Raw genomic sequence first — 22,192 nt, 5'->3', positions numbered from 1 at the left:
TATAGCTTCACTAAGCTCGATCCTATGCACCCTTGACATCAGTCTAACAGGATGATCTTAATTCCGAGAGAATCTCTAGTCTCAGACTAGGACCCCAGATAGAACTGATTAAGTCTGGCCATTTAATTTGACATCTCTCTTGCCATCAATGACTCTTCCCTTCCCTCTTGGAAACTGGCCTAGCAAACATATGTTGGGAGAACCTGGCGACCAGTATCAGCTCTGATATGCTAATAGACACAACTACTGAAACTACCTTCTTCAAGGGACCCTCCAGAAAGAATGCCCAACACAGAAGACAGCGGGTTTAACTAATTTTAATTGAACATGTTGGGCATGGTGCTGCATGCCATTAATCTTAGCACTTGGGAGGCAGATCTATAAACAAAGTTATACAATAAACGTTTATAAACATTCACAAACAAAAATAGTTTGCAAACTTTCTAGGAATTGTAGAAACAAACAGCTGAAAGCACAGCCATGTGGTGACGGTTGGACCTAGAGATTAGTACTTTGGTCTTTTAACTTCAACCCTGAAATCAAAGAAGAAGCAGATCAGTAAAGGATCAGACACTGAATAATTCCCACCAGGCCCAAAGAGAAAGAGCAATGCTGCTCACCCATCAGCCTCCATCTTCTTCCTCTTCTCAATGATCTGTACAAGAACAGTAGTGGGTTATAAGCATCCTTCTAATGATTTAAGTCCACCTAAAGCCCAAAGACGACCTCACTCATCTTCTAGGCTAACCCACCCTGTCTGCTCCTGGATCCGTCAGTGTCTCTTCTCAACTGAAACCCTCCCATCTACAAAAGAGTCCACTGACCGCACTTATTTTCTTCCATTGGCGATCAAGCTCTGCTTTATCATTGGTTTCTTTGAAGCGTCTCGTCTTCCGTCCTTCAGACATCTTGATGCCATACTGGAATGCAGCCCTGAAAAGGGTCATTGTCAGAAGAAGGCATTAGAGGTCTCACAGCAGTAGGGAGACGTTCTTAAAGTACCTATCGGGAAACACTGCAGCCAGCTAGACTGCTTCCTCTAACCCATTATGGGCTAGTCCACCAAAATGCCACACCCTACTGCCCATATTTACTCACTTGGGCAAAGCCTCCTTGTTGTTCATATACTCGCTATATTCCTCCTGAGTATCAAAGTCCCAGCGGCCTAAGGGACCCTTCTTGTTACCCTGTGGTAGAGCAGGTAGGAAGGAAAAGCTATCAGCGGAAAGGGAATTTTCTCTGAACAAAACCAGATCCCCACAATCCACAATAATAATCCACCAGTATAAATCTTACCCTAATAAATAACATTCCTATAGACTTACATTATATACATTACTCTGAACATTAAATATATACCTTAATTCTTACAAAAATTCTAAAGTGAGAATTTTATTTCTCTTTTTATGATGTAGAAACAAAGACAGTTGTAAACAAGGAAAGAACATGGCAAGGTCACAAAACTAGCAAATGGCAAAGATAAAATTAAACAAGGCTCCAAGACTAAACCATGTTCTTGGGTATGTGGCTCAACAGTAGAGCATTTGCCCAGCATATATGAAGTCCTAAGTTTGGTCCCTAGGACAACAGAAAACAAGAAGCTTCTGAGTCTTGGATGCACTCAGTGATACAGTACTTGGCTAGCATGCAAGGGTTCTCCAGCAGTGAAAAATAAGTAAAAATTTCCTTTATCTGGGCATGGCAGTACACACCCATCATTTATAATCTCAGGACTATAAAAGTGGGGTCAGGAGGGGGAGTTTAAAGGCATCCTCAGCTACATATCCAGCCCGGGCTACAAGATCCTGAAAACAAACAAACAACAACAACAAAAACATGTTCTTAACTAATCACTTCAGGAGAGTACCAACTCCTGCAAGTTGTCCTCTGACCTCCACACCCATGCTATGAACACACTAAGTAAATATAAAACAAAAATTAAAAATTACTGATCAAAGGTTGCCAACAACCTTAAATACCCTTTTAACTTCATACCTGGTCCATTTTGCTATAATCTACCTCTTCATCACTATCTACAGCCATGTCATCCATCCTAAAGAGAAACAGAAGTTAACAGATGCTTTAGATCCATATTATTATATTTCATTCAGAAACCCACCTGATACACATCTCAGAACTAACCAGAAGAATTCACCCAAGTAGAAAGTACCCTTAGTTCCCAACAGGTCAAATTTAAATCTCATAACCACCCCAACTTCCCTTACTTAGAACCCACTTACGTGGCTGGATAACATTCTGCATAACTATTGGACATGCCAAAGAAATCACCCAGCTGCTTCTTGTCTTCTGGCTTCTTCAACATATGCCATGTTAAAGAAAATTCCATCAAATGCAGAAAAAATTTGGTTGAGAGGGAAGAGGCTAAACGCTTCAACATGAACATTTCAGAAACCAGCTGTGAACTTGAATTGGTTCTCTAGTTGATACAAAGCATAATTTCATCCCAGCCCACACAGCATGAAGAAAGAGAGCAAAGACAGGTGAACGGGAACAAAGAAACAACTGGAGTTGAATCAAAAGAAAATGGCTCCTATAACCCAGGACAGCCAGGCACAGAGTGCGTGCTATAATCTCGGCACTCAAAAGACAGAGACACTGTCTCAGTATTAATAAGGAAAAACAATTAAAAACCAGGAAAAAATGTAAATAAAGGATATGATTCAGTGCCTTCCCAACCAGCAGACCCAGCAAATTTTTCATTGATGGACTTGATCAACTCTTTGGCAGATCCAGGTCCTGGAAGAAAAGACAACTCTGCTCAGACTTGAACTAATGCTTTTAAAACCTCCTCCCACAAACCTGATTCCAGCTGTAAAAATGTTCTTACAGGGCTCACAAGATAGCTAGCAGGTAAGAACCCTTGCTGCCAACCCTAACAACCTGGGTTCAATTCTAGGACCCAAAGGGTGGAAGGAGAAAACCACTTTCTAGAAATTGACTGGCACACCCAAGTCCAGATACACACACACATGCACGCACGCACCAAATAAATAGAAGTGGTAGTTTTGGAGGGTTTGTTTTTGATCTATTTTTTAAAGTTTTTGTTTGTACTTGAGGCAGTCTCACTATGTAGGCTAGGATGACCTAGAACTATGGAGTTTAGGCTAGCCTCGAACTCCCAATCTTATCTCAGCCTCCAGAATGCTGAGATTATAGATGAATACAACCACATCTTGCAAATTAAAACATATTTTCAAGACAAAGGAACCCTATTATCTATCAAAATTTTAACCAAATTCCAACTAATGAGCTACTCTGGTTAACAGTAGGATCTCTAGAATACTTTACACTCAACCTCAGCCTCATCTCAAAGCCTCAGAACTGAAAGAATTATATGTAAGAGCAAAGTGCCCTGCCTCATCCATAAATTAAGACATGGTTCTTATGAGAGCCCAGAACTAGGTCATCTCCCAAATGCTACCGTCATCAGCTTAGAGCAGCAGGGTTCTGCAAGGAGAGTAGGCCTGCTAGTGCAGTGTAAGATGCCATTGACACAACCCACCTTTGTCAACATCCATGGGCTGAAAAGAAAACAGAAACTCAAGTGAGTGTCATTATGAGGAGTTTCCACTCATCTCCCCTCAAGTCTCAATCGATCCCTAGCCCACTTCTGTCCCGTTTCTTAGGCGGTCCCACCCTAGGTCAGCGGGTCCAGTTACTGCTGTGAAGCCACACAGCGGCTGAGAAGGAAAAGGGTCCTGTGCCTGGCTAGAAAGGCATTTCTAGGAGCAGTTTTCAGTCTGGAATGAAGGTCCCACATCTCACCTCATCATCCACTTTTGGCTTCTCAAAGTAGCTGTGCCTTTTCTTTTCTTCCTCTCGCTCCCGCTCCCGATCTCGTTCCCGGTCTCGCTCCCGCTCCCGATCTCGCTCTCGTTCGCGGTCTCTGTCCCGTTCCCGATCACGCTCACGTTCCCGGTATCTCTCCCGCTCCTTGTCCCGAGGTGTCTTGGTTGTGGAGGGAACATAATCCCCAATGTCTTCAAAAATGCTGGAAAAAAACCACATATCACAAGTTGCTAAAAACGTACATACTCATACCGCCATTTCTCCAAAAGGGCCAAAGACAAGAAACACAAATCTTTTGCTCACAGATGCACGGGGCTGGGATACATACTTCATGTCTGCCTCAGGAGGTTTCTTTTCTTCCAGCTTTCCTGCCATATAAAGAGCTTGTCTCAGTGACTTTTTAAAATTTTTTAAATTTTTTAAAATTTTATATATATATGTGTGTGTGTATACATATATATGTGTATACGCACATATATGTGTATATACATACATATGTGTGTATGTACATATGTATGTATGTATGTATGTATGTATGTATGTATATATATATATATATAAAGTGAGGCATGGTGGCACATGTCTTTAATCCCAGAATTTAGGAGGCAGAAACATTCTAATCTCTGAGTTCAAGGCCAATTTAGTCTACATATGGAGTTCTAGGGTAGTCAGGACCACAGACAGACCCTGTCTGTCTTTTAAGACCCTGACTTAAAAAATAAATAAATAACAATTTTTATATGTATAGGTGTTTTGCCCATATGAATGTCTGCGCACCACATACATGCTGAGAGCACTCAGGCCAGAAGAGGGTGCTGGGTTCCCTGGAACTGGAGTTCCAGATGGTAGTGAGCAACCCTAACAGTGTTGGGAATCAAGCCTGGATGCTCTTTTCTGCTGAGCCTCTCCAGCAGTCTCAGTGCCTTTTTAACCATCTGCTGTTTATAATGGACAAAAATTCCCACTCTCCTTGCCACTTCAAACCCAAGCAGTGGGCTCTGAGTGGGATCAAGCAGAACTTGGACACACTCATCTTGCCCCAGCGTTCCATTTCATCATTCTCCTTTGTTGTCTAGAAGTTATCCAATGTCTACAAGGTCTTCCAGAGACCTTGGTTTCACCATCAAATGCTCTCCAAGAGTAAGGTTCCCTTCCCTTCCCATGAGGTACCTTTATCTTTCTTCTTGAGCTTCTTGTTTCGGGTACCCTGCCTAAGGTATGACAAAATCTGGGTGAGCTTGCTGATAACAATGTCATTCGTAGTCAGTGTTGTCTGGGCCTGGAAAACCCAAAGAAGAAGAAGAATATCTCTCTTAACAGGAATCTCACCAGCTATTATCCATTCACTTAACTCAAAAACAAGTTATACACAGTTGTTAGCTAGGAAGATGACAAGTAAGAAGGTGTAGTGAAGGGACGCTCCACACAGATGAAATGGTAGGACAAAAACACTCAAGGAACTCAGAAGAGCTGGAGAACAAATAGGGAGGCATGCTGAAAAAGGCTAGAAAGTCCAGCTGCTGCAGGGGCTCACAGACTTTCTACACTGAACCCTAAGAACAAGAAACCACAGAAAACTTCTCCGTAGTGGTGAAATAAAAATTTGCATTTATAAAACATCATCTTAGTCATGTGTAAAATCCATTAATGAAAGCTAGAGTGGAGAGATTCAGGCAATGGGTGTTAAGAGTACAAGGTTTCTTTGGGAGAATGTTCTAAAACTATGGTAGTGGCTATACAATTTGGCGAATATGATAAAATTATTTGAAATAGAAACTAAAAGGGTAGATTATATGGCACACGAATTGTAGCTCAATAAAAACAACACACTAGCTGGGCAGTGGTGGCACAATCCTTTAATCCCAGCACTCGGGAGACAGAGTCAGGCAGACCTCTGTGAGTTCAAGGCCTGGTCTACAGAGCAAGTTTCAGGACAGGTTCCGAAGCTACACAAAGAAACCCTGTCTCTAAAAACAAAAACAAACAAACGGAAAAAAAAAAACAAATAAAGAAATTGTGGTTTAGACTAGAATATTGCTGGTGGAGAAGAATGGATTCAACTGAAACTGAGATTTAAAAACAAAAACAAAAAAACTGAACAGAACATGAGGATACCATAGGTGAGGAACAGGACAAAGGCAAGGCAGATTAGAAGATTATTACAGGTTCTTAGAACTTAGCTCCTCACCTCCATGGTGGGACAATCAGCCTTGCTGCGGATAAGAGTGGTGGGGATATCCGTGTCTGCATACTCATCATCCAGATCTACCACATAGGCCATACGGCCTGGTAAGAACAGCTCATTGCGCTCATATGATTTACTCTTGAACAGCATGCGATACACATTGCGGCCTACACAAAAGGAAAGATTAACAAACAGCCAACGAGAAACTTCTATTGTTACAGTAGTCATTTATTAATTACCTGTCTGTGTTGGGCACCAGGCCAAGTGCTATTTGTGCTCTACTACATTAAATCTTCAAACAACCCTATGCTGTGAGATGGGGATCAGTACTTTTTACTGATTAAGAATACTAAAGTTGCCAGGCAGTGGTGGCACACACTTTTAAGCACTCAGGAGGCAGAGGCAGGCAGATTTCTGTGAGTTTGAGGCCAGTCTGGTCTACACAGCTAGTTCCAGGCCATCCAGGGCTACACAAAGAAACCCTGCCTCAAAATAAAAATAAAATAAATAAAATAAAATCAATTCAGGTCCTCCTGCCTGTACTTGCAAAAAAAAAAAAAAAAAACCCACTAAATTATCTCTGTAGTCCTCCATACTACATTCTTTATATTTTTACTATTTTATGATCAGCTTTTAAAAAATTAATTTGCCTTATTTACTTATTCTTTTACTTACTATTTATTTGAAATGGGAGTCTCAAGCTGCCAAGGCTGACTCAACTCTTGATTATCTTCCCAAACGCTGGGATTATAGGTATGCACCACCATACTATTAGCTAGTTTGGGCTTTCTAAAGCAAGGTCTTGCTATGTACCCAATACTACCTTTAACTATCTTCCTGCCTCAGCCATGTGAGTTCTAGGACTGTAAGATTACAGCATCACATCCAACCTATCCTACCTTTTTTGATGCGCGCACACACACACACACACACACACACACACACACACACACACACCCCTAAAAAGGGCCAGGCAATGGTGGTGCATGCCTTTAACCCCAGCACTCGGAAGGCAGAGGCAGGCAGATCTCTGTAAGTTCAAGACCAGCCTGGTCTGCAGAGTGAGTTCCAGGATAGGCTCTAAAGTTACACTGAGAAACCCTGTCTCAAAAAATAAAACAAAAAACAGAAAACAAAAACACCTGAAAAGGTTTCTGGTCTAAGGAGACATTAATGACATGGAAAATAATCCATGTCTGAGTTTTATAAGAATAATTTATAGAGAAAAAGCTGGTTTAGGGGCTAAAAGAAGAAATCATAGCCTAGTGATGTTGTATTCCTTGTCTACCTGGATGCACACATTACTACAGAAACTACTCACCAAGTCGTGTTTTAAATTCAATTTTGTTTTCAGGATCCTCATCTTTCCTGAAAACAGAAGAAAAATATGTTGGGGGGATGCTAAAAGGTGCTCCACCTTGGGTGTCACCCTCTAAACTTTCAAGCCCTCACTGCTATTGACTCACTTGGTTTCCTTCTGGGGCTTTTCCATGAGTTCCTCTTCCTCCTTCTCCTTGCTGGCAATCTCAGCGCGTACCTAATGAAGATAGGAGGATAGGAGTGTACAAAGAGGGAAGTGAGGGAGCTGGGCTTTAATCACACCAGGGTCATCAAAAAAGACGTCCCCAAGAAATTCAAACAGAAAGATGAGCAGCCACTAGTTCTACAGACAGGCCACCTTAATTCTAGTGCCAAACTAGATGGTCTGGACAATCATGTGTCTTTCCCCTCACAGAGGTCCAAACATGAGCATTCAACACTAGTAGCTCTCTCCACCTCTTCAGTTTGAACTCACCTTCTGAAGCAAAGCAAAGTCCAAGCCTTTCACCAAATGGGTATGCTCCATATCACCACCCAAGAATTTGGACTCCTGAATCAACTGTCTCCTCTTTTCTGCAGCTGATTTGTCCCTGGAAGCAAGAATAGAAGAACCTTATTGAAACAATCCTTTATGAGTGACAAATCCCTTCTGAGATGTCTGGAGCAGGCTCTGGAGGAGTATGTCCCTGACAGGATGAAAACAGGCCTTAGGATCACCACAGTACTCACGCCTCAGCAGTGGGGCCCACAGCCCGATAGTTGGCCGTGGTGCTAATCAGTTCAGTTTCCTCATAATCTTTGTTCACGCCATCTCTTCGTTCCTTGGCACGGTCCCGGTATTTCTCTGCGAGTTCTCTCTCTCTCTCAATTTCTTGTTGGCGTAGCTTGGCGTAATAACTGTGACCAGAGAAAGGGAATATGTAAGGCTTACCAGCTCCTGCCTCAAGGTCAACACAACTGTTCCTGTTTTCCTGGAACTTCAAGTAGCTCTCTATGGTAAAGACTGTGTTTGTCTTTCTAAAACTGCCAGTCACCTCTTGGACATCAGAAATTCAGTTTCTTCCACCTCAGGTTTGTAACTCCTACCACCCGCCCTTTCAGAGCTACACTTTCCCACCAGGAAACTCTGTCACTACACAACTCCTCTCCTCCTTTCCCCACACAGCATCTACCTTACAAAGCAGTCCTCTTCTACCATCCTTTTACCTTTTCTTTTTCCTCCTTCGTGCAGCTGGGTCTTCATCCTCATTGTACTCTCTTGGCATCCTAGAAGACAAAAAGAAGCTCACTCATAGTAAAATAATGCCCTAGCCCTGAAAACCCACACAGGGCCTGGAGGACATATCAGAGGCTGAAATAACAGGCTCATATTCTAAGGCCAGCCTGAACTACACGGTAAATTCCAGTCAAGTCTAGACAATGTCTCAGAGAGAGAGAGAGAGAGAAAGAGAGAGAGAGAGAGAGAGAGAGAGAGAGTCAGACCATTCTTAAGTAAAAGAGAAAAAGGAAAACAACACAACACAAAAACCAGTGTTCATCAGGCAGTCATATTATTAATATCTATATCTCTCAAATTTTAAAAATCATCATCAATATCAAATTGACGTTAACATTAGACATCACATAAAAAACCTGTTGCAGAGCATGAGTCTGTAAGGTATCGACAGGCCCAGAAATCTGTCCATCTGTACCAGCAGTAACTCTATGACAACTATTCAAGAGGGAACTGTAAGAACCACAGCATCCAAGTCATCATTAAAACTTTGGTCTTTATGAGGAAAAAAAATCAAAAGCAGAGACTTTAACAGAGGATTAGCTTTCAAGAACCTACCAAATTGTAGTTCCATAGAAAAGGACAGACAGGAATGAGGAAGACTTACTCATGGTGGCGTGACTTAGAAGGTGGTGCAGAAGTAGGTGCAGCCCTTGGGGTCATGAGAAGTTTCCTGAAGTCTTCATTGGTAAGTTTCGATCTTTAAAGAAATTGCAAAGATTTTTAAAATTAGTACCCAAAAGGAAATAGAAAAGAGACCTATAAATACACGGTTAACATTACAAAAACAAGAGAAATGCAAATGAAAACAGACACTCCTTTTCAACACATAGTGTTAACTACTAGTAGTTTGTATTTTGAGACAAAGTTTCTCTGTGTAGCCCTTGCTGTCCTAGAACTCCCTCTGTGGACCAGGCTGGTCTCAAATTCTGATCTACTTTCCTCTGCTTCCTTAGTGCTGGGATTAAAGGTGTGTGCCACTACCATCCAGCTTAGAAATTTTATCAAATCAAATGTGAGTGAAATTTGAGAACACGGATACTCTCATACAGTTGCAGAAATGCTGGAATGGGGACTTAATTCTTTACTAATACAACAAAGGACGAGGCCGAGTCAAAACTGGGACGTGCTGGTCAGGGTGGCATGATATGCTGACGAATGCTAGAAACAAGAAGCAAAAGGACTGCTAATCTGAAGCACATCTGGGCTATACCTAAAGGGCAAGGGCCTAGCTCATGTATAAGGCCCCAGATTCAATCCTTGGCATTACCAAAAAAAAAAAAAAAAAAAAAAAAAAAGGAATACTTGTGTTACAGTGTGGAGAACATGCCCTATGATCCCAGCACTTGAGAGAATGAAACAGGAGAAAGTCTGTCTCAAATAAATAAATAAAAATTTAAAAAAGAAGTAAGATACAGTAGTTCATGCCTACAATCTCAACACTTAGGAGACTTGAGGGAGGAGGAATGCCATGAGTTCCATGGCAGTCTAGGATAAAGTGTGAATCTATATCCAAAAAAAAAAAAAAAAAAAAAGAGAGGGCTGGGGGAGAGCTGGGGGAGTGAAGTGCCTGCTGTGCAAGTCTCACAACCTAAGCTCAGGTTCCCAGACCCCAAGAACAAGTGCTGTAAGCACTGGGTGCTAGTGGTGCACTTCTTGAATCCCAGCACTCAGGAGGCTCTCTGTGAGTTCAGGTAGATCTCTGTGAGTTCGAGGCCAGCCTGGTCTACAGAGAAAGATCTAGGACAGGCTCCAAAAGGCTACAGAGAAAACCTATCTTGAAAAACAAAAAAACCAACCAAACAAAAACATCCAGGTGTCTGTAATCTTAGTGCAACCATTATCAGGAGAAAAAAATAGACTCTCCCAAGTCATAAATTCTCTTCTAATGTAATGTTCTGTAATGTTCCTGATTCACAAGGCTCACAGAGCTAAAGGGCTAAATGGCCCACACTTTTTACTTGTCTTTTTGTGGTTCATAATTACAACTTTAGTAAAAGGTAGACACCCAAAGCAATCATTCTGTATAACTTACAAAATTAAGCATAACTACATTATCTTGGTAAGGTAAATGAAGTTATCATAAAGCTTTCTGTGAGAAAATAGTTTCAGCACGATGTATAGATTATCGGTTTCCTCCCAATAATTCACCTGCTATGAACTTTTTGACTATTCTTGCCAACAAAATATTCAGAATTCTTATGAAAGAATCTCTACCATCCCTCTTGCTCGCAGTTCAACTCAGTCCCTGGTTCAAGGACAAAGTACTCACTGATGAAAGGAATGAGGATCGTCCACATCGTGGCCATCTGGGGCCAATGGATTAGAGAAGGGTTCACCTTTAAAAAAAAAAAAAAGAAAGAAATACTGACATTACACTAATCACTCGTTTAATGGGTGAGCTTCCGTGCAAAAACTGGCGATTATAAAAATGAACAAAAGAGAAGACAAGAGGAGCAGCGGTTACGCAGTAAGTGCGGAACTGGGAGGACTAGGAGAAGCTCTGTCATCAGAAGCTGGGGTGGTGACCGACACCTGTACACCCAGCACAAGAGAGACTCGAGGCGGCAAGACTGCCAATAGTCCACGGCCAGTTTGGGCTACACTCGCTAATTCAAAAGAAACTCAAAAAGACTAACTCAAAGAGGGCTGTCAGTGGTGGCCCGCGCCCGTCACCCCAGCACTTGAGCGGCGGACACCTAAGGATCAAGAGTTCGAAACCCGCCTAGGTTCGAGATTCCGTCTCACTTGGGAAAAAAGGAAAAAGTTATAAAACGGGCTTTCCTAAACGAAGTGAAGAATCGACAACAACAACAAAATTTATTTAAGAGATCGTTCTTAAACTACTACACGAAAGAGCCCAGCATCCGGTAATCCCAACTTTGTGGTTTGCCTGACAGCGAAGCGAGCCCCTCCCCTGCCGTGTCAAATAAACAAACCAAGTCCCCGAACCGAGGCACGGCCACGGTTGACTAAGGCGGGAGCAGGAAGGTGGGGCTGCCTCACGGGTTCAAAACGGTGCTCCTCCACTAAGGAGCGAACCTCGGGGGCAGCTCGGCCGGGCCTCTCCTGGAGACCAGCGGTTGGCGCGGCTCCGACGTACACGACAGGTGGCATACACCCCGAGTCCGGCGGGCACGGAAGAGCGGCTGACTTACTATCTCGCTCCGGCATTTTGGCCACGGTCTCTCAAAGCCGGCGGTCGTGAAATCTCCTCGACAAAACAACAGCTACAGGCTTCTTCCCACAGTGCCCCGCGAACACTCGCCACGGCGCTCTGCGTTCCCGGCTTCCGGCTTCCTCAGCGTCACGCCTCACAGCCGCTACAAAAGCCTCACGTCATTGGCGGAGATTTATCCCGCCCCTCCCTCCGGCATCCAATCGATGGCGGAGACTAGAGGACCCGCTATTGGTCCGATGGAGGCGGCTGGAAAGTCGTGATTGGGCGCTGCTTTGCTAGCAAAGATGGCGGCCGCCGCTGCGGGCCGAGTGGTCGGGAGCAAGCTGGGGCTCCGTGAGATTCGCATCCACTTATGCCAGCGTTCGCCGGGCAGCCAGGGTGTGAGGTGAGGCGTGGCGTCAGGGGGCGAGTGGGCTTCGGAAGCGGGAGTTACGACCTTGACCTTGGGGGGGGCGGTCCGTGCCCTTCGCGCTAGCGGCGGTCTCTCCGGCCCTGCAGGGATTTCATCCAGCAACGGTACGTGGAGCTGAAGAAGGCGCACCCCGGCCTGCCCATTCTAATCCGCGAATGTTCGGAGGTGCAACCCAAGCTCTGGGCCCGCTACGGTGAGTACTGGTCGCCGGAGGCAGGGACCCGGGTCGCAGAATATGGGTTAGACAAGAGGGGGCCTCCCAGTCGTTGTGGGAAAACAGGACTGAGGGACCAAAACTCGAACTTCTCCTAATGATGAAATTCACCTAGTTGTGTGATGGGTTCTTTGATTTTGTTTTTTCGAGACAAGGTTTCTCTGTAGCTTTGGAGCCTGACCTACAACTCGCTTTGTAGACCTGGCTGGCCTCCAGCTCACAGAGATCCTCCTGCCTCTGCCTCCCAAGTGCTGGGATTAAAGGCATGCGCCAGTACCGACTGGCTGTGTGATGCTTTTTATTCCTGTATTCCTGGCAACGTATATATGGAGCCTGGCTGGGTCTAGGGTAAGAACCAATAGTTTTTGCAATTCACAATGGATTTAAGGTTAAAAAAAAAAAAATGCTCCTCCATGACAGTGTAGGTCCTTCCGAATTATGCCACGAATTACACCTTAGTCGGTGCAAATTTAGGGACTGAGAATTTCAGTAACCTTGAGCACTTCATGCCTAATGCTTGTGCCGTGTACTTTGCTTGTTCCCTTAAGTCTTCATTAATATTGTGAATGGGTGCTTTCCTTTCGTAGTTATTCCGAATGGGTACTTTTCTTTCATAGTTATTAGAAAATTTAACCTAAACGTAGACTCTTATGCAGCTAGCCTAGAACAGGGTTGCATTTTTACATTTTATGCCCCTTCCTTATAGTGTACGGTTGGCTCCCATCCCAGTTGTTACTTGCATCTAGCCATTTATATTACTGTCTCAAAAAAGGCATTCCTGAAACAGCCTGTAAATCCAAGCTACAGATCCTCCCAGGCAGAAGCAGGAGGATCACAAACTCTAGCCCTGACTGGGAAATTTAGTGAGAGCTTATCTCAGAATTGTAAAGGCACAAAGAAGGCTGGTGATTGACTGCCTTTCAGTGGGAGGCCCTGGGTTTGATTGTCAGTACCAAAATAAGGTGTCCCCTGACCGGTAATAACATTACCTATTACATGACACTAGTCCAATTCATCACAGTCTGTTACCTTAACTACCAGATAGTAGGTAGCTAATACAGTAAATGGTGAGATTTTTATCATTTCAACCCAGTCAAAGGACCGTCTGGGGGTGGAGAGAGTCACATGGTACTACAGATCTGTTGTAACCGAAGACTCCTACACACCAATAAAACGGTTCCTCCTAAGCACACAGGACAGACAAGAGGGACGTTAGCGTGTGGTGCTGCATGTGCATAGCGCCATACTAGCTAAGTGGACTGTGACCAGCCAAAAAATGGACAGTCAGGCAAGGATAGACCCCTGCTCGGTAGTTAATGCCTACAGGGACCTAAAGCATCACTCAGACCTTTCTTCCCACGTAAATTCTAGTAGGACCTAGGATTCCAAATAGATTCACTGGATTAATGCTAAACACAGCAAAACCTCTTTAAAAAACAGGGTTGCACTATATAGCCACAGTCAGCCTGGCTATGTAGGCATGAGCTACTATGTTCAGCAAGCCATACATATCTCTTTGCTTTCTTAGTCTAACAACTTTGAAATAAAGACCCTTCCTAATTCTGTGGCCCATTGTGCAGAATATTCATTTAAATTACCTTTCCTCAGCTTTTGGCCAAGAGAAGAATGTGTCTCTGAACAACCTGAGTGCTGATGAGGTAACTAGAGCCGTGGAGAATGTGCTGAGCAAAGCCTGAAGTGTCTCCACTGAGGACTGAGCAAGGGCACCAGAACCTGGGCTCTACTGGACTGATTACAGTGTGGGAAAACATGCTCTTCCGTTCCTTATAAAGCTTATCGCTGTACAGTGTTGCTTCAGAATGTTCTCATCCTTATTCCCTCTCCCTCTCCCTGTGCAAACACCAAGGCAAAGCAGTTTTACATAAAAATTTATTCCTCATCAAAACACCAGCTGTCAGCTGTGGTATCACATGTCATTAACCAACCTGCTTAAGACAGTAAAAGAAACAAAGACAGTGAAACAAGACAATCTCAAGTTCAAGACCACCCTCAGGGACATAAAAAGCTACCAGCTTCTAAATCAAAATAGGGGACCCTGGGGCAAACAGACCACGGGGGATAGGGGTGACATTAGGCAGCCAGTCATCCATGAATAGCTGTCTGCTGGAGTGCAAGTATCCTGTCCTGAAGCTGGGCTTCTTCCCGATGCCTTTCTAGGGCCTGCAGCCCTGACTGCTGCAGGAAGGCCTGGGCAGCCTGAGGACAGAGAAGGACCAACATTAGGTCGTAAAACCCAATTCCAATTCCTATAGTTAGTTCCATGGGTCGGCCCACTTAAGACAATACATTCCTAACAGGTAGGGCTATATGGTAAGATCAGTGACTTCTGAGCAAGGGACTGGGAAACCAAACCCACCTCTGGCTGATACAGGAATAGCAGCTGCAGCAGCTCCAAACTTTGGCCTACTACTTCAGTGTCAGAGAGAACCAGTGTGTTGAGCAAGCAGGAGAGCAAGGGCCCTGGCCACAACCGCTGGCAGTAAGCCGGACCCTTCTCTACAACATTGCATAGAACTGTAAGCACCTGTAGACATAAGGACACCCCCCCAAAAGGATGAAAACCAAGAATTATGACCATGTAAGCAAGGCTGACTGTGTGCCCAAGCACTATTATAAGCTCCTTTATAATTCCCACAACCACCTCTGAGATAGTACCCATTTATGAGTAAAGAGGTTGAAGCCATTGGAATGGCTTGTTTTTTTATTTACCCAAGGACCATAAGCAAGTAAGCTTTAAGACTTATACCCAAGGGGGCTAGAGAGATGACTCAGTGGAAGAGTACTGACTGTTCTTCCAGGACACGGATTCAGTTCCCAGCACTCACAGGGCAGATAACGTGTATAATTGCAAGATCTGACACCCTCACACAGCCATACATGCAAGGAAAACAACCCATGCACATAAAAACAAAGAATAAATTATTTAAAAAAAAATCTAGACTGTACTAGCTCTGAAACTAAACCACACCACTATCAATTTAAGAAAGCCCAGGTCTGTTCTTCCTACCTATTTGCTTTGACAAGCAATTCATGGACACAAATTCCGATACGAATACATACCAGCACACTTATCACATTTGATAGTGGCAGCAGCTGCAAGAGGGGCTCGATGAGATCCAGAGACAGCAAGGAGGTACAAACAGTAGGACTATTGGCTGGAAAGGAAATTATCACATGATGTACCAGAGTTCTGAACTGTCACCCTCACAATCTGACCCACTACAGCCTAGGCCATGAGGAACTATCCTCTAAAGATTCAGAGCCTGCACAGTCTGCAGTAAGTATTGCTACTGTCCAAATGATGGCAAGAAACAAATGTCAACTCAGACATGTCCAGCTTTTGTCCCTGGAGCATGTGCAAGAGGACTTTAGGTTCTTCCTTGAGTCTCCACTCCGTTCCACAAGGCCCCTGACTACAAATTTACCCTAATTACAACTTTGAAGACCCAACATTCCCAAGTCTGGTTGGGCTTGACGGGGTAGGGGGGACACGACGGGACAGTATCTCCTCCCAAGATACCTATCCTGTCTCTGAAGTCCCCTGCCCTTGGTTCTCCCAGCTAGAAAAGTTTATTCCTACTTCCTGTCTCCAGTAGCTTTAAGCTCTGAAATCTAGCTACCAAGAGGCTAAGCATGCCATGAAAGAAAGGGTTTTGTGTTATATACATGGCACCCAGTACTCAACGTATGAACACACACTAGGAAGTTAAGGGGACGCATTTGCGTGTGTGCTACAGATGAGAACCAGTTAGGCTTTCAAAAAATTGTGTGTCCACATGGGGGAGCTCTTGCTACATTTTCAATGTCCAAGTTAAGGAACCTCCATGAAACCTAGGCTTACCACCAGCCCCAGAATTTCCAGAATGACTAGGTAAGAGGAGGAGACGCTTGGCTGGGTGGGTCTGCAAGAAGTGAGAGCACTTCATTTAAAAGATTTTTCTGACAAAGCTTTAATGGCATATTATTTACTGTATTATTTAATTCTGGGGAACAAGCTAAGGTTGGAAGAGAGGAAGAGGTGTAGGACAGGTAACCCTAAGGAAAAGGTAGGGATCCCTGAGATTGCTTTTATCCCATCTTGAAGGAACTAAGACCCAGGCAATTTATTGGGAGGATGGAGAGCCAGGGTAGATGGAGGTATGGTCTTCCTCCAAAGGGGTCCTTTTAGGGACCCAGAGACCCCTGCAAGATGGTTATGAGATGGGAGACCGTCACTGACAGGGTAGGCAAAAAGTGTGGGCCCCTCCTATAGCATTTCAACTGCCCTGCCCAGCTTCCCTTATTCTCTCTTCCCCTCCAATCTGTACTTTGTTTCCTAACAAGTCTACCCCCTCCTTTGGTTTTATAAATATTTTAATGATGATAAAAGACCAGGCCTGTGCAAACTGTAACAGCATACCAGTGAGGTTGTTGAGGAGCCAGAGGCCCTCAGGCAGCAAGGTGGGCTGTTTCCGAAGGAAGAACTGAAGAAGAATAAATAAGGCTGCCACGACTCGCTCGTCTCTGAGCTCCATCCGCTCCATGGCCTCCACTGGCACTTCTGTCAACAGGTTGCTTAGGCACCGAAGCACAGGGCAGGCAAGCTGCAAAGACAAGTTGAGGGTCGTGGGAGGAGGAAGAGGCAGCAGATACAAAAGGGCAGCATCTAAAAAAGGCTCACAGATACTTTTTACTTACTAGCTCCAGTCCCACATCATCCATTCTCTGAACAGCCCCAGCCAAGTCCAACAGTAGCATTGCCAACGTGGGCAGAGCCCCATGGGTGAGAAGCATAGCATTGTTGACCTGGCTGGGTAACAGATGGCAAGCAGTCACTATCAAGTCAATCCTGTGCTCAAGTTACAAAACAGCCTAGGTCTGTGGCTGCCTAAGCAAAAGAAAGCACCACAGAGGGATGAACACTCACCAAAGCAACTCTAGAAACTGAATTCAGTCCAAAGACTTAAGCCATATGCAGGGAGCCCCAGGAAAGACATTGTCCCAGGTGGCCTGTTACCTGCAAATGATGTAGTGGAGGCACCAGGCAAACTCCACAGCAACCCCAAGGTTCAGCTTCGGGCCTGGCTGCATCAGTCGCAGCATGTGCTGGGGAAGACTGGAGTCCAGAAGAGAGCTGCCAGCAGAAGCAGGCTGTGAGCAGGAACCATGGCGATACCAATGGCTCCTTCAAACACTTAGAGCAAGAAAGTATCCACACTCCAAGTTCTCTCTAGCTAGATACAGAGAGTTGAAAATGTAGAAATCAGATCTGATCAGGCACCCATGGGTGATACTGCCAAGACAGTCAACCACGGCCAGGTATCTAAAGACATCATTTTACTCACGGAATGATCTGCTCTGGAGCTTCCTTGGCCTGCAGAAGCTGGGACAAGGCATATCCAAGGGCTTCCAGCACAGCCACATGGGGGGACTAGAAACAGACAGAGTAAGGAATCTGACTGGAAAACAGGTCATAAGGACCTGGGAGACTTTTCCCTCCTTGTCACAGGACAGAGGTTGGAGCTACCAGGGTAACGTGGAGAGAAGTTAGGGAAGGCTTGCCAGGGAAGGGACCAAGGGAGCACTCACCTGGATGCAGGCAGCCAAGGCCGGAACAATGCCCTGTGGCAGGAGCCGCTTTCTCACAGCCTCGCTCTCCACGATCAGGTTCCCCAGGGTATACAGACACAGCTCCTGAGAGCAGGCAATGAAAGCACTGGGCTGGGCTCATCACACCAGGCCAGGGGCGGGAGGAGGGGGATAGCATGTCCCTGTCCTTGAAGCTCACAAGAGAGGAGAGATGATGGGTATGTGCACTGCCTTTCATTTCCCTATACCTGCCAGCTGAAGCTGGCCCCAAAGGCATACATATAAACTCTAAGCCCAGAGCGAGGATAAAAGGGGCAAGCCTTACTATGAAGTCTGAGCTGTGACCAGAGAGGTAGGTGAGGAGGTAGGAAGTGGCTGGCAGGCAGGCCTCAGCCACTGCAGACTGCTCAGAATGAGAGAGCTCATGTAGGCACCGAGCCGCCTCAAGCTGCAACAGGGCCCGGTTGCTGGTCAGGAGCCCGACAAGGGTCCGCATGCTGCCCTCCAGCCTACATGAATGACACCAGAACCCAACTAAGCCTGTGCTCTATCCCCTCCACTCTGTGGAAAACCCCAGCCAACCACTCGCACCAGCCCCACTGACCTGATGAAGGTCTGCTGTGTTTCAGGGTGCTGCAGGCCTCGACGAAGGCTGACCAGAGCCTTCTCCCTCTCCTTTTCATCTGTTCCTCGTTGTGCTAGCCGAAGGAACTGCTGGAGCTGAGTGCCAACACGGGAGAAGGATGACATTTAACTGCCATAAAGCAAGTCCTAAGTCTCTGTCTACCAGCTTTGTGCGCGGCCATCTTCAATACCACTATGACAGCACTACTCAGAACTTGTTACTGATAACAATGCAGCCTGGTGTGATGGCACAAGCCTCTCATCTCAGCTAAGGCAGGCAGATCTTGTCAACTCTGAGGCCAGCCTCATCTACATAGTGAGTTCCAGAACAGCTGGAGCTATAAAGAGACCCTATCCCAAAAATAAAATAAATGAAAAATAAAAATGTTTCCTAAGCACCACCTTCTCAGAAGGTGAGACAGGCAGGGGATCCTAGTACCAGCCCTGATGCTAACTTCCAAAGAATTTGAAACTGCTTCCTCATCTGAAAAAATTAGAATGCTATCTACTCTGCCTTACTTGTTTGTTTGGTTTCTTGAGACTGGGTTTCTCTGTGTATCCCTGGCTGTCCTAGAACTCAATCTGTAGACCAAGCTGGCCTCAAACTCAAGATGTGCCTGCCCCACCACCGCCTGGCTTACTCTGCTTTCTTACAGGGCATTTCCAGGATAGTATTAAATCCCTCTCCCTGACAAAACTTCCTTTCCTCCCAAGCAAACTACACTCCAGCAAACCCCACAATACAATGTTGAACACTTCCAAGCTTCTGCACACCCATCACCTCTGCCTGATATACACCAGACTCACGCTTTTCATGGCTGCAGGGAGGCTAGTACCTTCTGGCTCCCTCCATCAAACTTGAGTTTCTCTTATGCCTCACATTTCCTCCCATGATAAAAATGGTAGGAAATGTTTCCTTCATTGGTCTTTGAACACTTATTATTATTATTATTATTATTATTATTACTACTACTATTATTGTTATATCTTTTAATTTTACTTTTATTGTATGTTTTGCTTTGCATGTATGTCTGTTTATCACATGTGTGCCTGGTTCCTGTGGAGGTCAGAAGAGGGGATTAGATCTCCTGGAACAGGAATTAGAGGCAGCTGGCACCAGGAATCAAACCTGGGTCCTCTGCAAGGGAGCCAGTTTTCTTAACCACTGAGACATCTCTCCAGTCCCATCTTTGAACACTTTGAACTCTACCTTGTCAGTCTTTGCATGCCTCAATGCTCAATGTCCCGGCATAAAGGAAGCATACAACGAATAAGTGTCATATCAAAGGTGCAACGCCTCTGTAGAAGTAATATATAAACACAGGCACTGCTGAAACAAGACATAAGCAATGCCTGCCGAATGTATGCACACTTTCATTTACTTATTCAGTAAACTGTGCTGGGGATGAAGCACAGTTGCTAAAGGCTTGCTTAGCTCATTCAAATTCCTGGATTAGATTCCCAGCTCCCAGTTAACCAGGTTTGGTGGTGAACAACTATAAACCCAGCACTTGGGATGTGGAAGCCAAAGGGTCAAGCAAGGTTCAAGGTCATCCTCAGCTTAGAGAATTTGAGTATAGCCTCAGATACAAGCAACCCTGTCAAACAAAATAAACAATAACAACAAAATAGCAATGAGCCGGGCGGTGGTGGCGCACGCCTTTAATCCCAGCACTCGGGAGGCAGAGGCAGGCGGATCTCTGAGTTCGAGGCCAGCCTGGTCTACAAGAGCTAGTTCAAGGACAGGCTCTAGAAACTACAGGGAAACCCTGTCTCGAAAAAAAACCAAAAAACAACAAAAAACAAAAAAACAAAATAGCAATGAACAGCTTTATTCCAGATATTGTGCAGGTGTCTAGATTTTTTTATTTTATTTTTTTACAGGGTAGCTAAACTGGCCTCAAACTCAGGATCCTTCTGCCTCAACACCCCTAAGTGTTGGGATTACATGTTAGACATACCACACCTGCCTCATGTTCCCACCATCCCTTCACATCGGAGGTCTGAATCTAGGGCCTGAACATGCTAGGCAAGCACTCTACTAAGGGGCTACAGGCTGCTCCTGAGTTTGTATGACAAGACAGGGTCTAGTCAGGTCTAGTTCGGAGAGCTGGATGTGGTGGTGTGCACCAGTAAGTCTAGTACCTGAGCTAGGGCAGGAGGACTGCCAGGTTGTGACACGAAGAAAACAAAACAAACTTCAGATGTAGTAAGAGCAAAGCCTCTGAGACAGCTGGTATATGTTCCAGGAACTGAGAATGGCAGTGGTTGTATTGAGTAAGTGTTAAATCAATAAGAGATTGGACTATGCGTACTTTAGCAGGTCATTGGAAGGATTATGGGTTCTGTCTTTCTACAACGAATCAGGGTAGCAGATACAGACCCTTTTAGAAAGATACTGTCCTATCCGGATGGTTGAGACACCCATGATGGAGAGGCACGTAGAGTCCAGAAATCTTTAAGAAGTTTAGAAAACAAAAGGCAAAGATTTGATTTGAAGACGGACTGATGAGTTAACTATACAGGGTAATTAATTCTGTTTCCGGCTTGATCCAGCGGGTGGCTGGAAGGGAGGAGTAGCTGGCATTCAAGTTTGGGTCGCCCTGCCCTCTCACCTCGGCCTCCCCAAGGAGCTCGGCAACACTCTGACCTTCGCCTTCTTCCTGAGCATCTTCCCTTAGCAGCCTCTTGCTGACCAACTGCTGCTCCCTCCGCGCCTTCCGCAGGGCTGGGGGCAGATGAATGGCTCAGTTAAGGAGGGAAACCAGTCAGCAGACACTCAGGGCCAGGGCTCTCCCTCCTCTACTCCCAACCGCCACATTCGCATCCTCTCTACTCCCTCATCCGTTCGCACCTGCCTCCCGCTCCCGCCGACGGCATCGCTGCTCCTCCACCCCACAAGCCAGCGTCCTGAGACGGCAGTGCCGCCGACTCCACATCGTACAACGAAAGGAAACGCGACCGCTCGGCGGGGAAAGCATAGAACCGCGCAGGCGCTGAACAGAACGGAATCCAGACTCCGCATGGGTGAGGGGCGGGGCTGTACGTGAGGGGCGTGACATCGTGTGTGAGGGCGGGGCAAGGGCGGGGCGATGACGCGGGCGGCGGGATCAAGCTGGAATTCAATAACTGTAGCTCGCTTTGTGTTGTCTCTCCCCACTCAAGCTCAGTAAAGAGACGCGGAGCTTGGCCTCCATAGGCCGGCAGTGTCACGCTCCGCTCAGCAAACGTAGCTAGCTTATCCTCGTGTCCTCCACGCTCAGTATAACAGCCAGTTTCACTAATTACTCGGCTTCCACTGATGAGCACTTCCTAAATGCTTGAAGCATAATGTCCCTTTGAGGGTTTGAGAGACAGCTTTAAGAGCATTTACTACTCTTCCAGTAGGGCCTGGGTTCAAATTCCAGCACTCGCCTCTGGCAGCTCACAGCTAACACAACTACCTGTAACTCCAATTCCTGCATGCATATGATGCACATAAACTCATGCAGACACACTAGACATATCATAAAATAAATCTTTCCTGGAATGGTGGTGCATGCCTTTAGTCCCAACATTCAGGAAGCAGAGACAGGGGAATTTTC

General features: G+C 45.4%; 3 protein-coding genes across 4 annotated transcripts; 1 reads left to right on the top strand and 2 right to left on the bottom strand.

Moving 5' to 3' along the window:
* Nucleotides 1-301: 301 nt before the first annotated feature.
* On the bottom strand, nucleotides 302-11,902 carry Ik (IK cytokine). Its single transcript, XM_038330020.1, has 20 exons — nucleotides 11,747-11,902; nucleotides 10,861-10,927; nucleotides 9,196-9,288; nucleotides 8,522-8,581; nucleotides 8,045-8,212; nucleotides 7,791-7,905; nucleotides 7,462-7,532; nucleotides 7,317-7,363; nucleotides 5,999-6,162; nucleotides 4,981-5,089; nucleotides 4,139-4,178; nucleotides 3,787-4,012; nucleotides 3,524-3,542; nucleotides 2,679-2,757; nucleotides 2,241-2,321; nucleotides 1,996-2,053; nucleotides 1,099-1,187; nucleotides 825-933; nucleotides 621-655; nucleotides 302-533 (listed from the first exon to the last, which is right to left on the bottom strand). Exons 1-20 carry the CDS (start codon nucleotides 11,760-11,762, stop codon nucleotides 506-508), a joined length of 1,674 nt encoding a protein of 557 aa, XP_038185948.1. The 5' UTR covers nucleotides 11,763-11,902; the 3' UTR covers nucleotides 302-505.
* Nucleotides 11,903-11,994: 92 nt separating this feature from the next.
* Ndufa2 (NADH:ubiquinone oxidoreductase subunit A2) lies at nucleotides 11,995-14,202 on the top strand. The gene is made up of 3 exons (XM_038330022.2): nucleotides 11,995-12,154; nucleotides 12,268-12,374; nucleotides 14,004-14,202. The coding sequence occupies exons 1-3, from the start codon at nucleotides 12,054-12,056 to the stop codon at nucleotides 14,090-14,092; spliced, it is 297 nt and encodes a 98-aa protein (XP_038185950.1). The 5' UTR covers nucleotides 11,995-12,053; the 3' UTR covers nucleotides 14,093-14,202.
* Nucleotides 14,203-14,267: 65 nt separating this feature from the next.
* On the bottom strand, nucleotides 14,268-21,622 carry Tmco6 (transmembrane and coiled-coil domains 6). 2 transcript variants are annotated; one of them, XM_038330021.1, is made up of 12 exons: nucleotides 21,463-21,622; nucleotides 21,224-21,336; nucleotides 18,589-18,704; nucleotides 18,310-18,493; nucleotides 17,985-18,089; nucleotides 17,741-17,826; nucleotides 17,413-17,529; nucleotides 17,094-17,205; nucleotides 16,816-16,999; nucleotides 15,477-15,571; nucleotides 14,773-14,940; nucleotides 14,268-14,612 (listed from the first exon to the last, which is right to left on the bottom strand). In XM_038330021.1, the coding sequence occupies exons 1-12, from the start codon at nucleotides 21,587-21,589 to the stop codon at nucleotides 14,499-14,501; spliced, it is 1,521 nt and encodes a 506-aa protein (XP_038185949.1). In that variant the 5' UTR covers nucleotides 21,590-21,622; the 3' UTR covers nucleotides 14,268-14,498. The 2 variants fall into 2 exon arrangements, with proteins under 2 accessions (XP_038185949.1, XP_041911005.1); XM_042055071.1 differs by lacking the exons at nucleotides 18,310-18,493; nucleotides 21,224-21,336; nucleotides 21,463-21,622.
* Between the last annotated feature and the right edge of the window lie 570 nt (nucleotides 21,623-22,192).

The sequence above is a fragment of the Arvicola amphibius genome, chromosome 5, assembly GCF_903992535.2.
Source record: "Arvicola amphibius chromosome 5, mArvAmp1.2, whole genome shotgun sequence".
Taxonomy (NCBI): Eukaryota; Metazoa; Chordata; class Mammalia; order Rodentia; family Cricetidae; genus Arvicola; species Arvicola amphibius.
The sequence above is the reverse complement of the archived record's forward strand: the minus strand, read 5'-3'. Positions and strand labels throughout refer to the sequence as shown.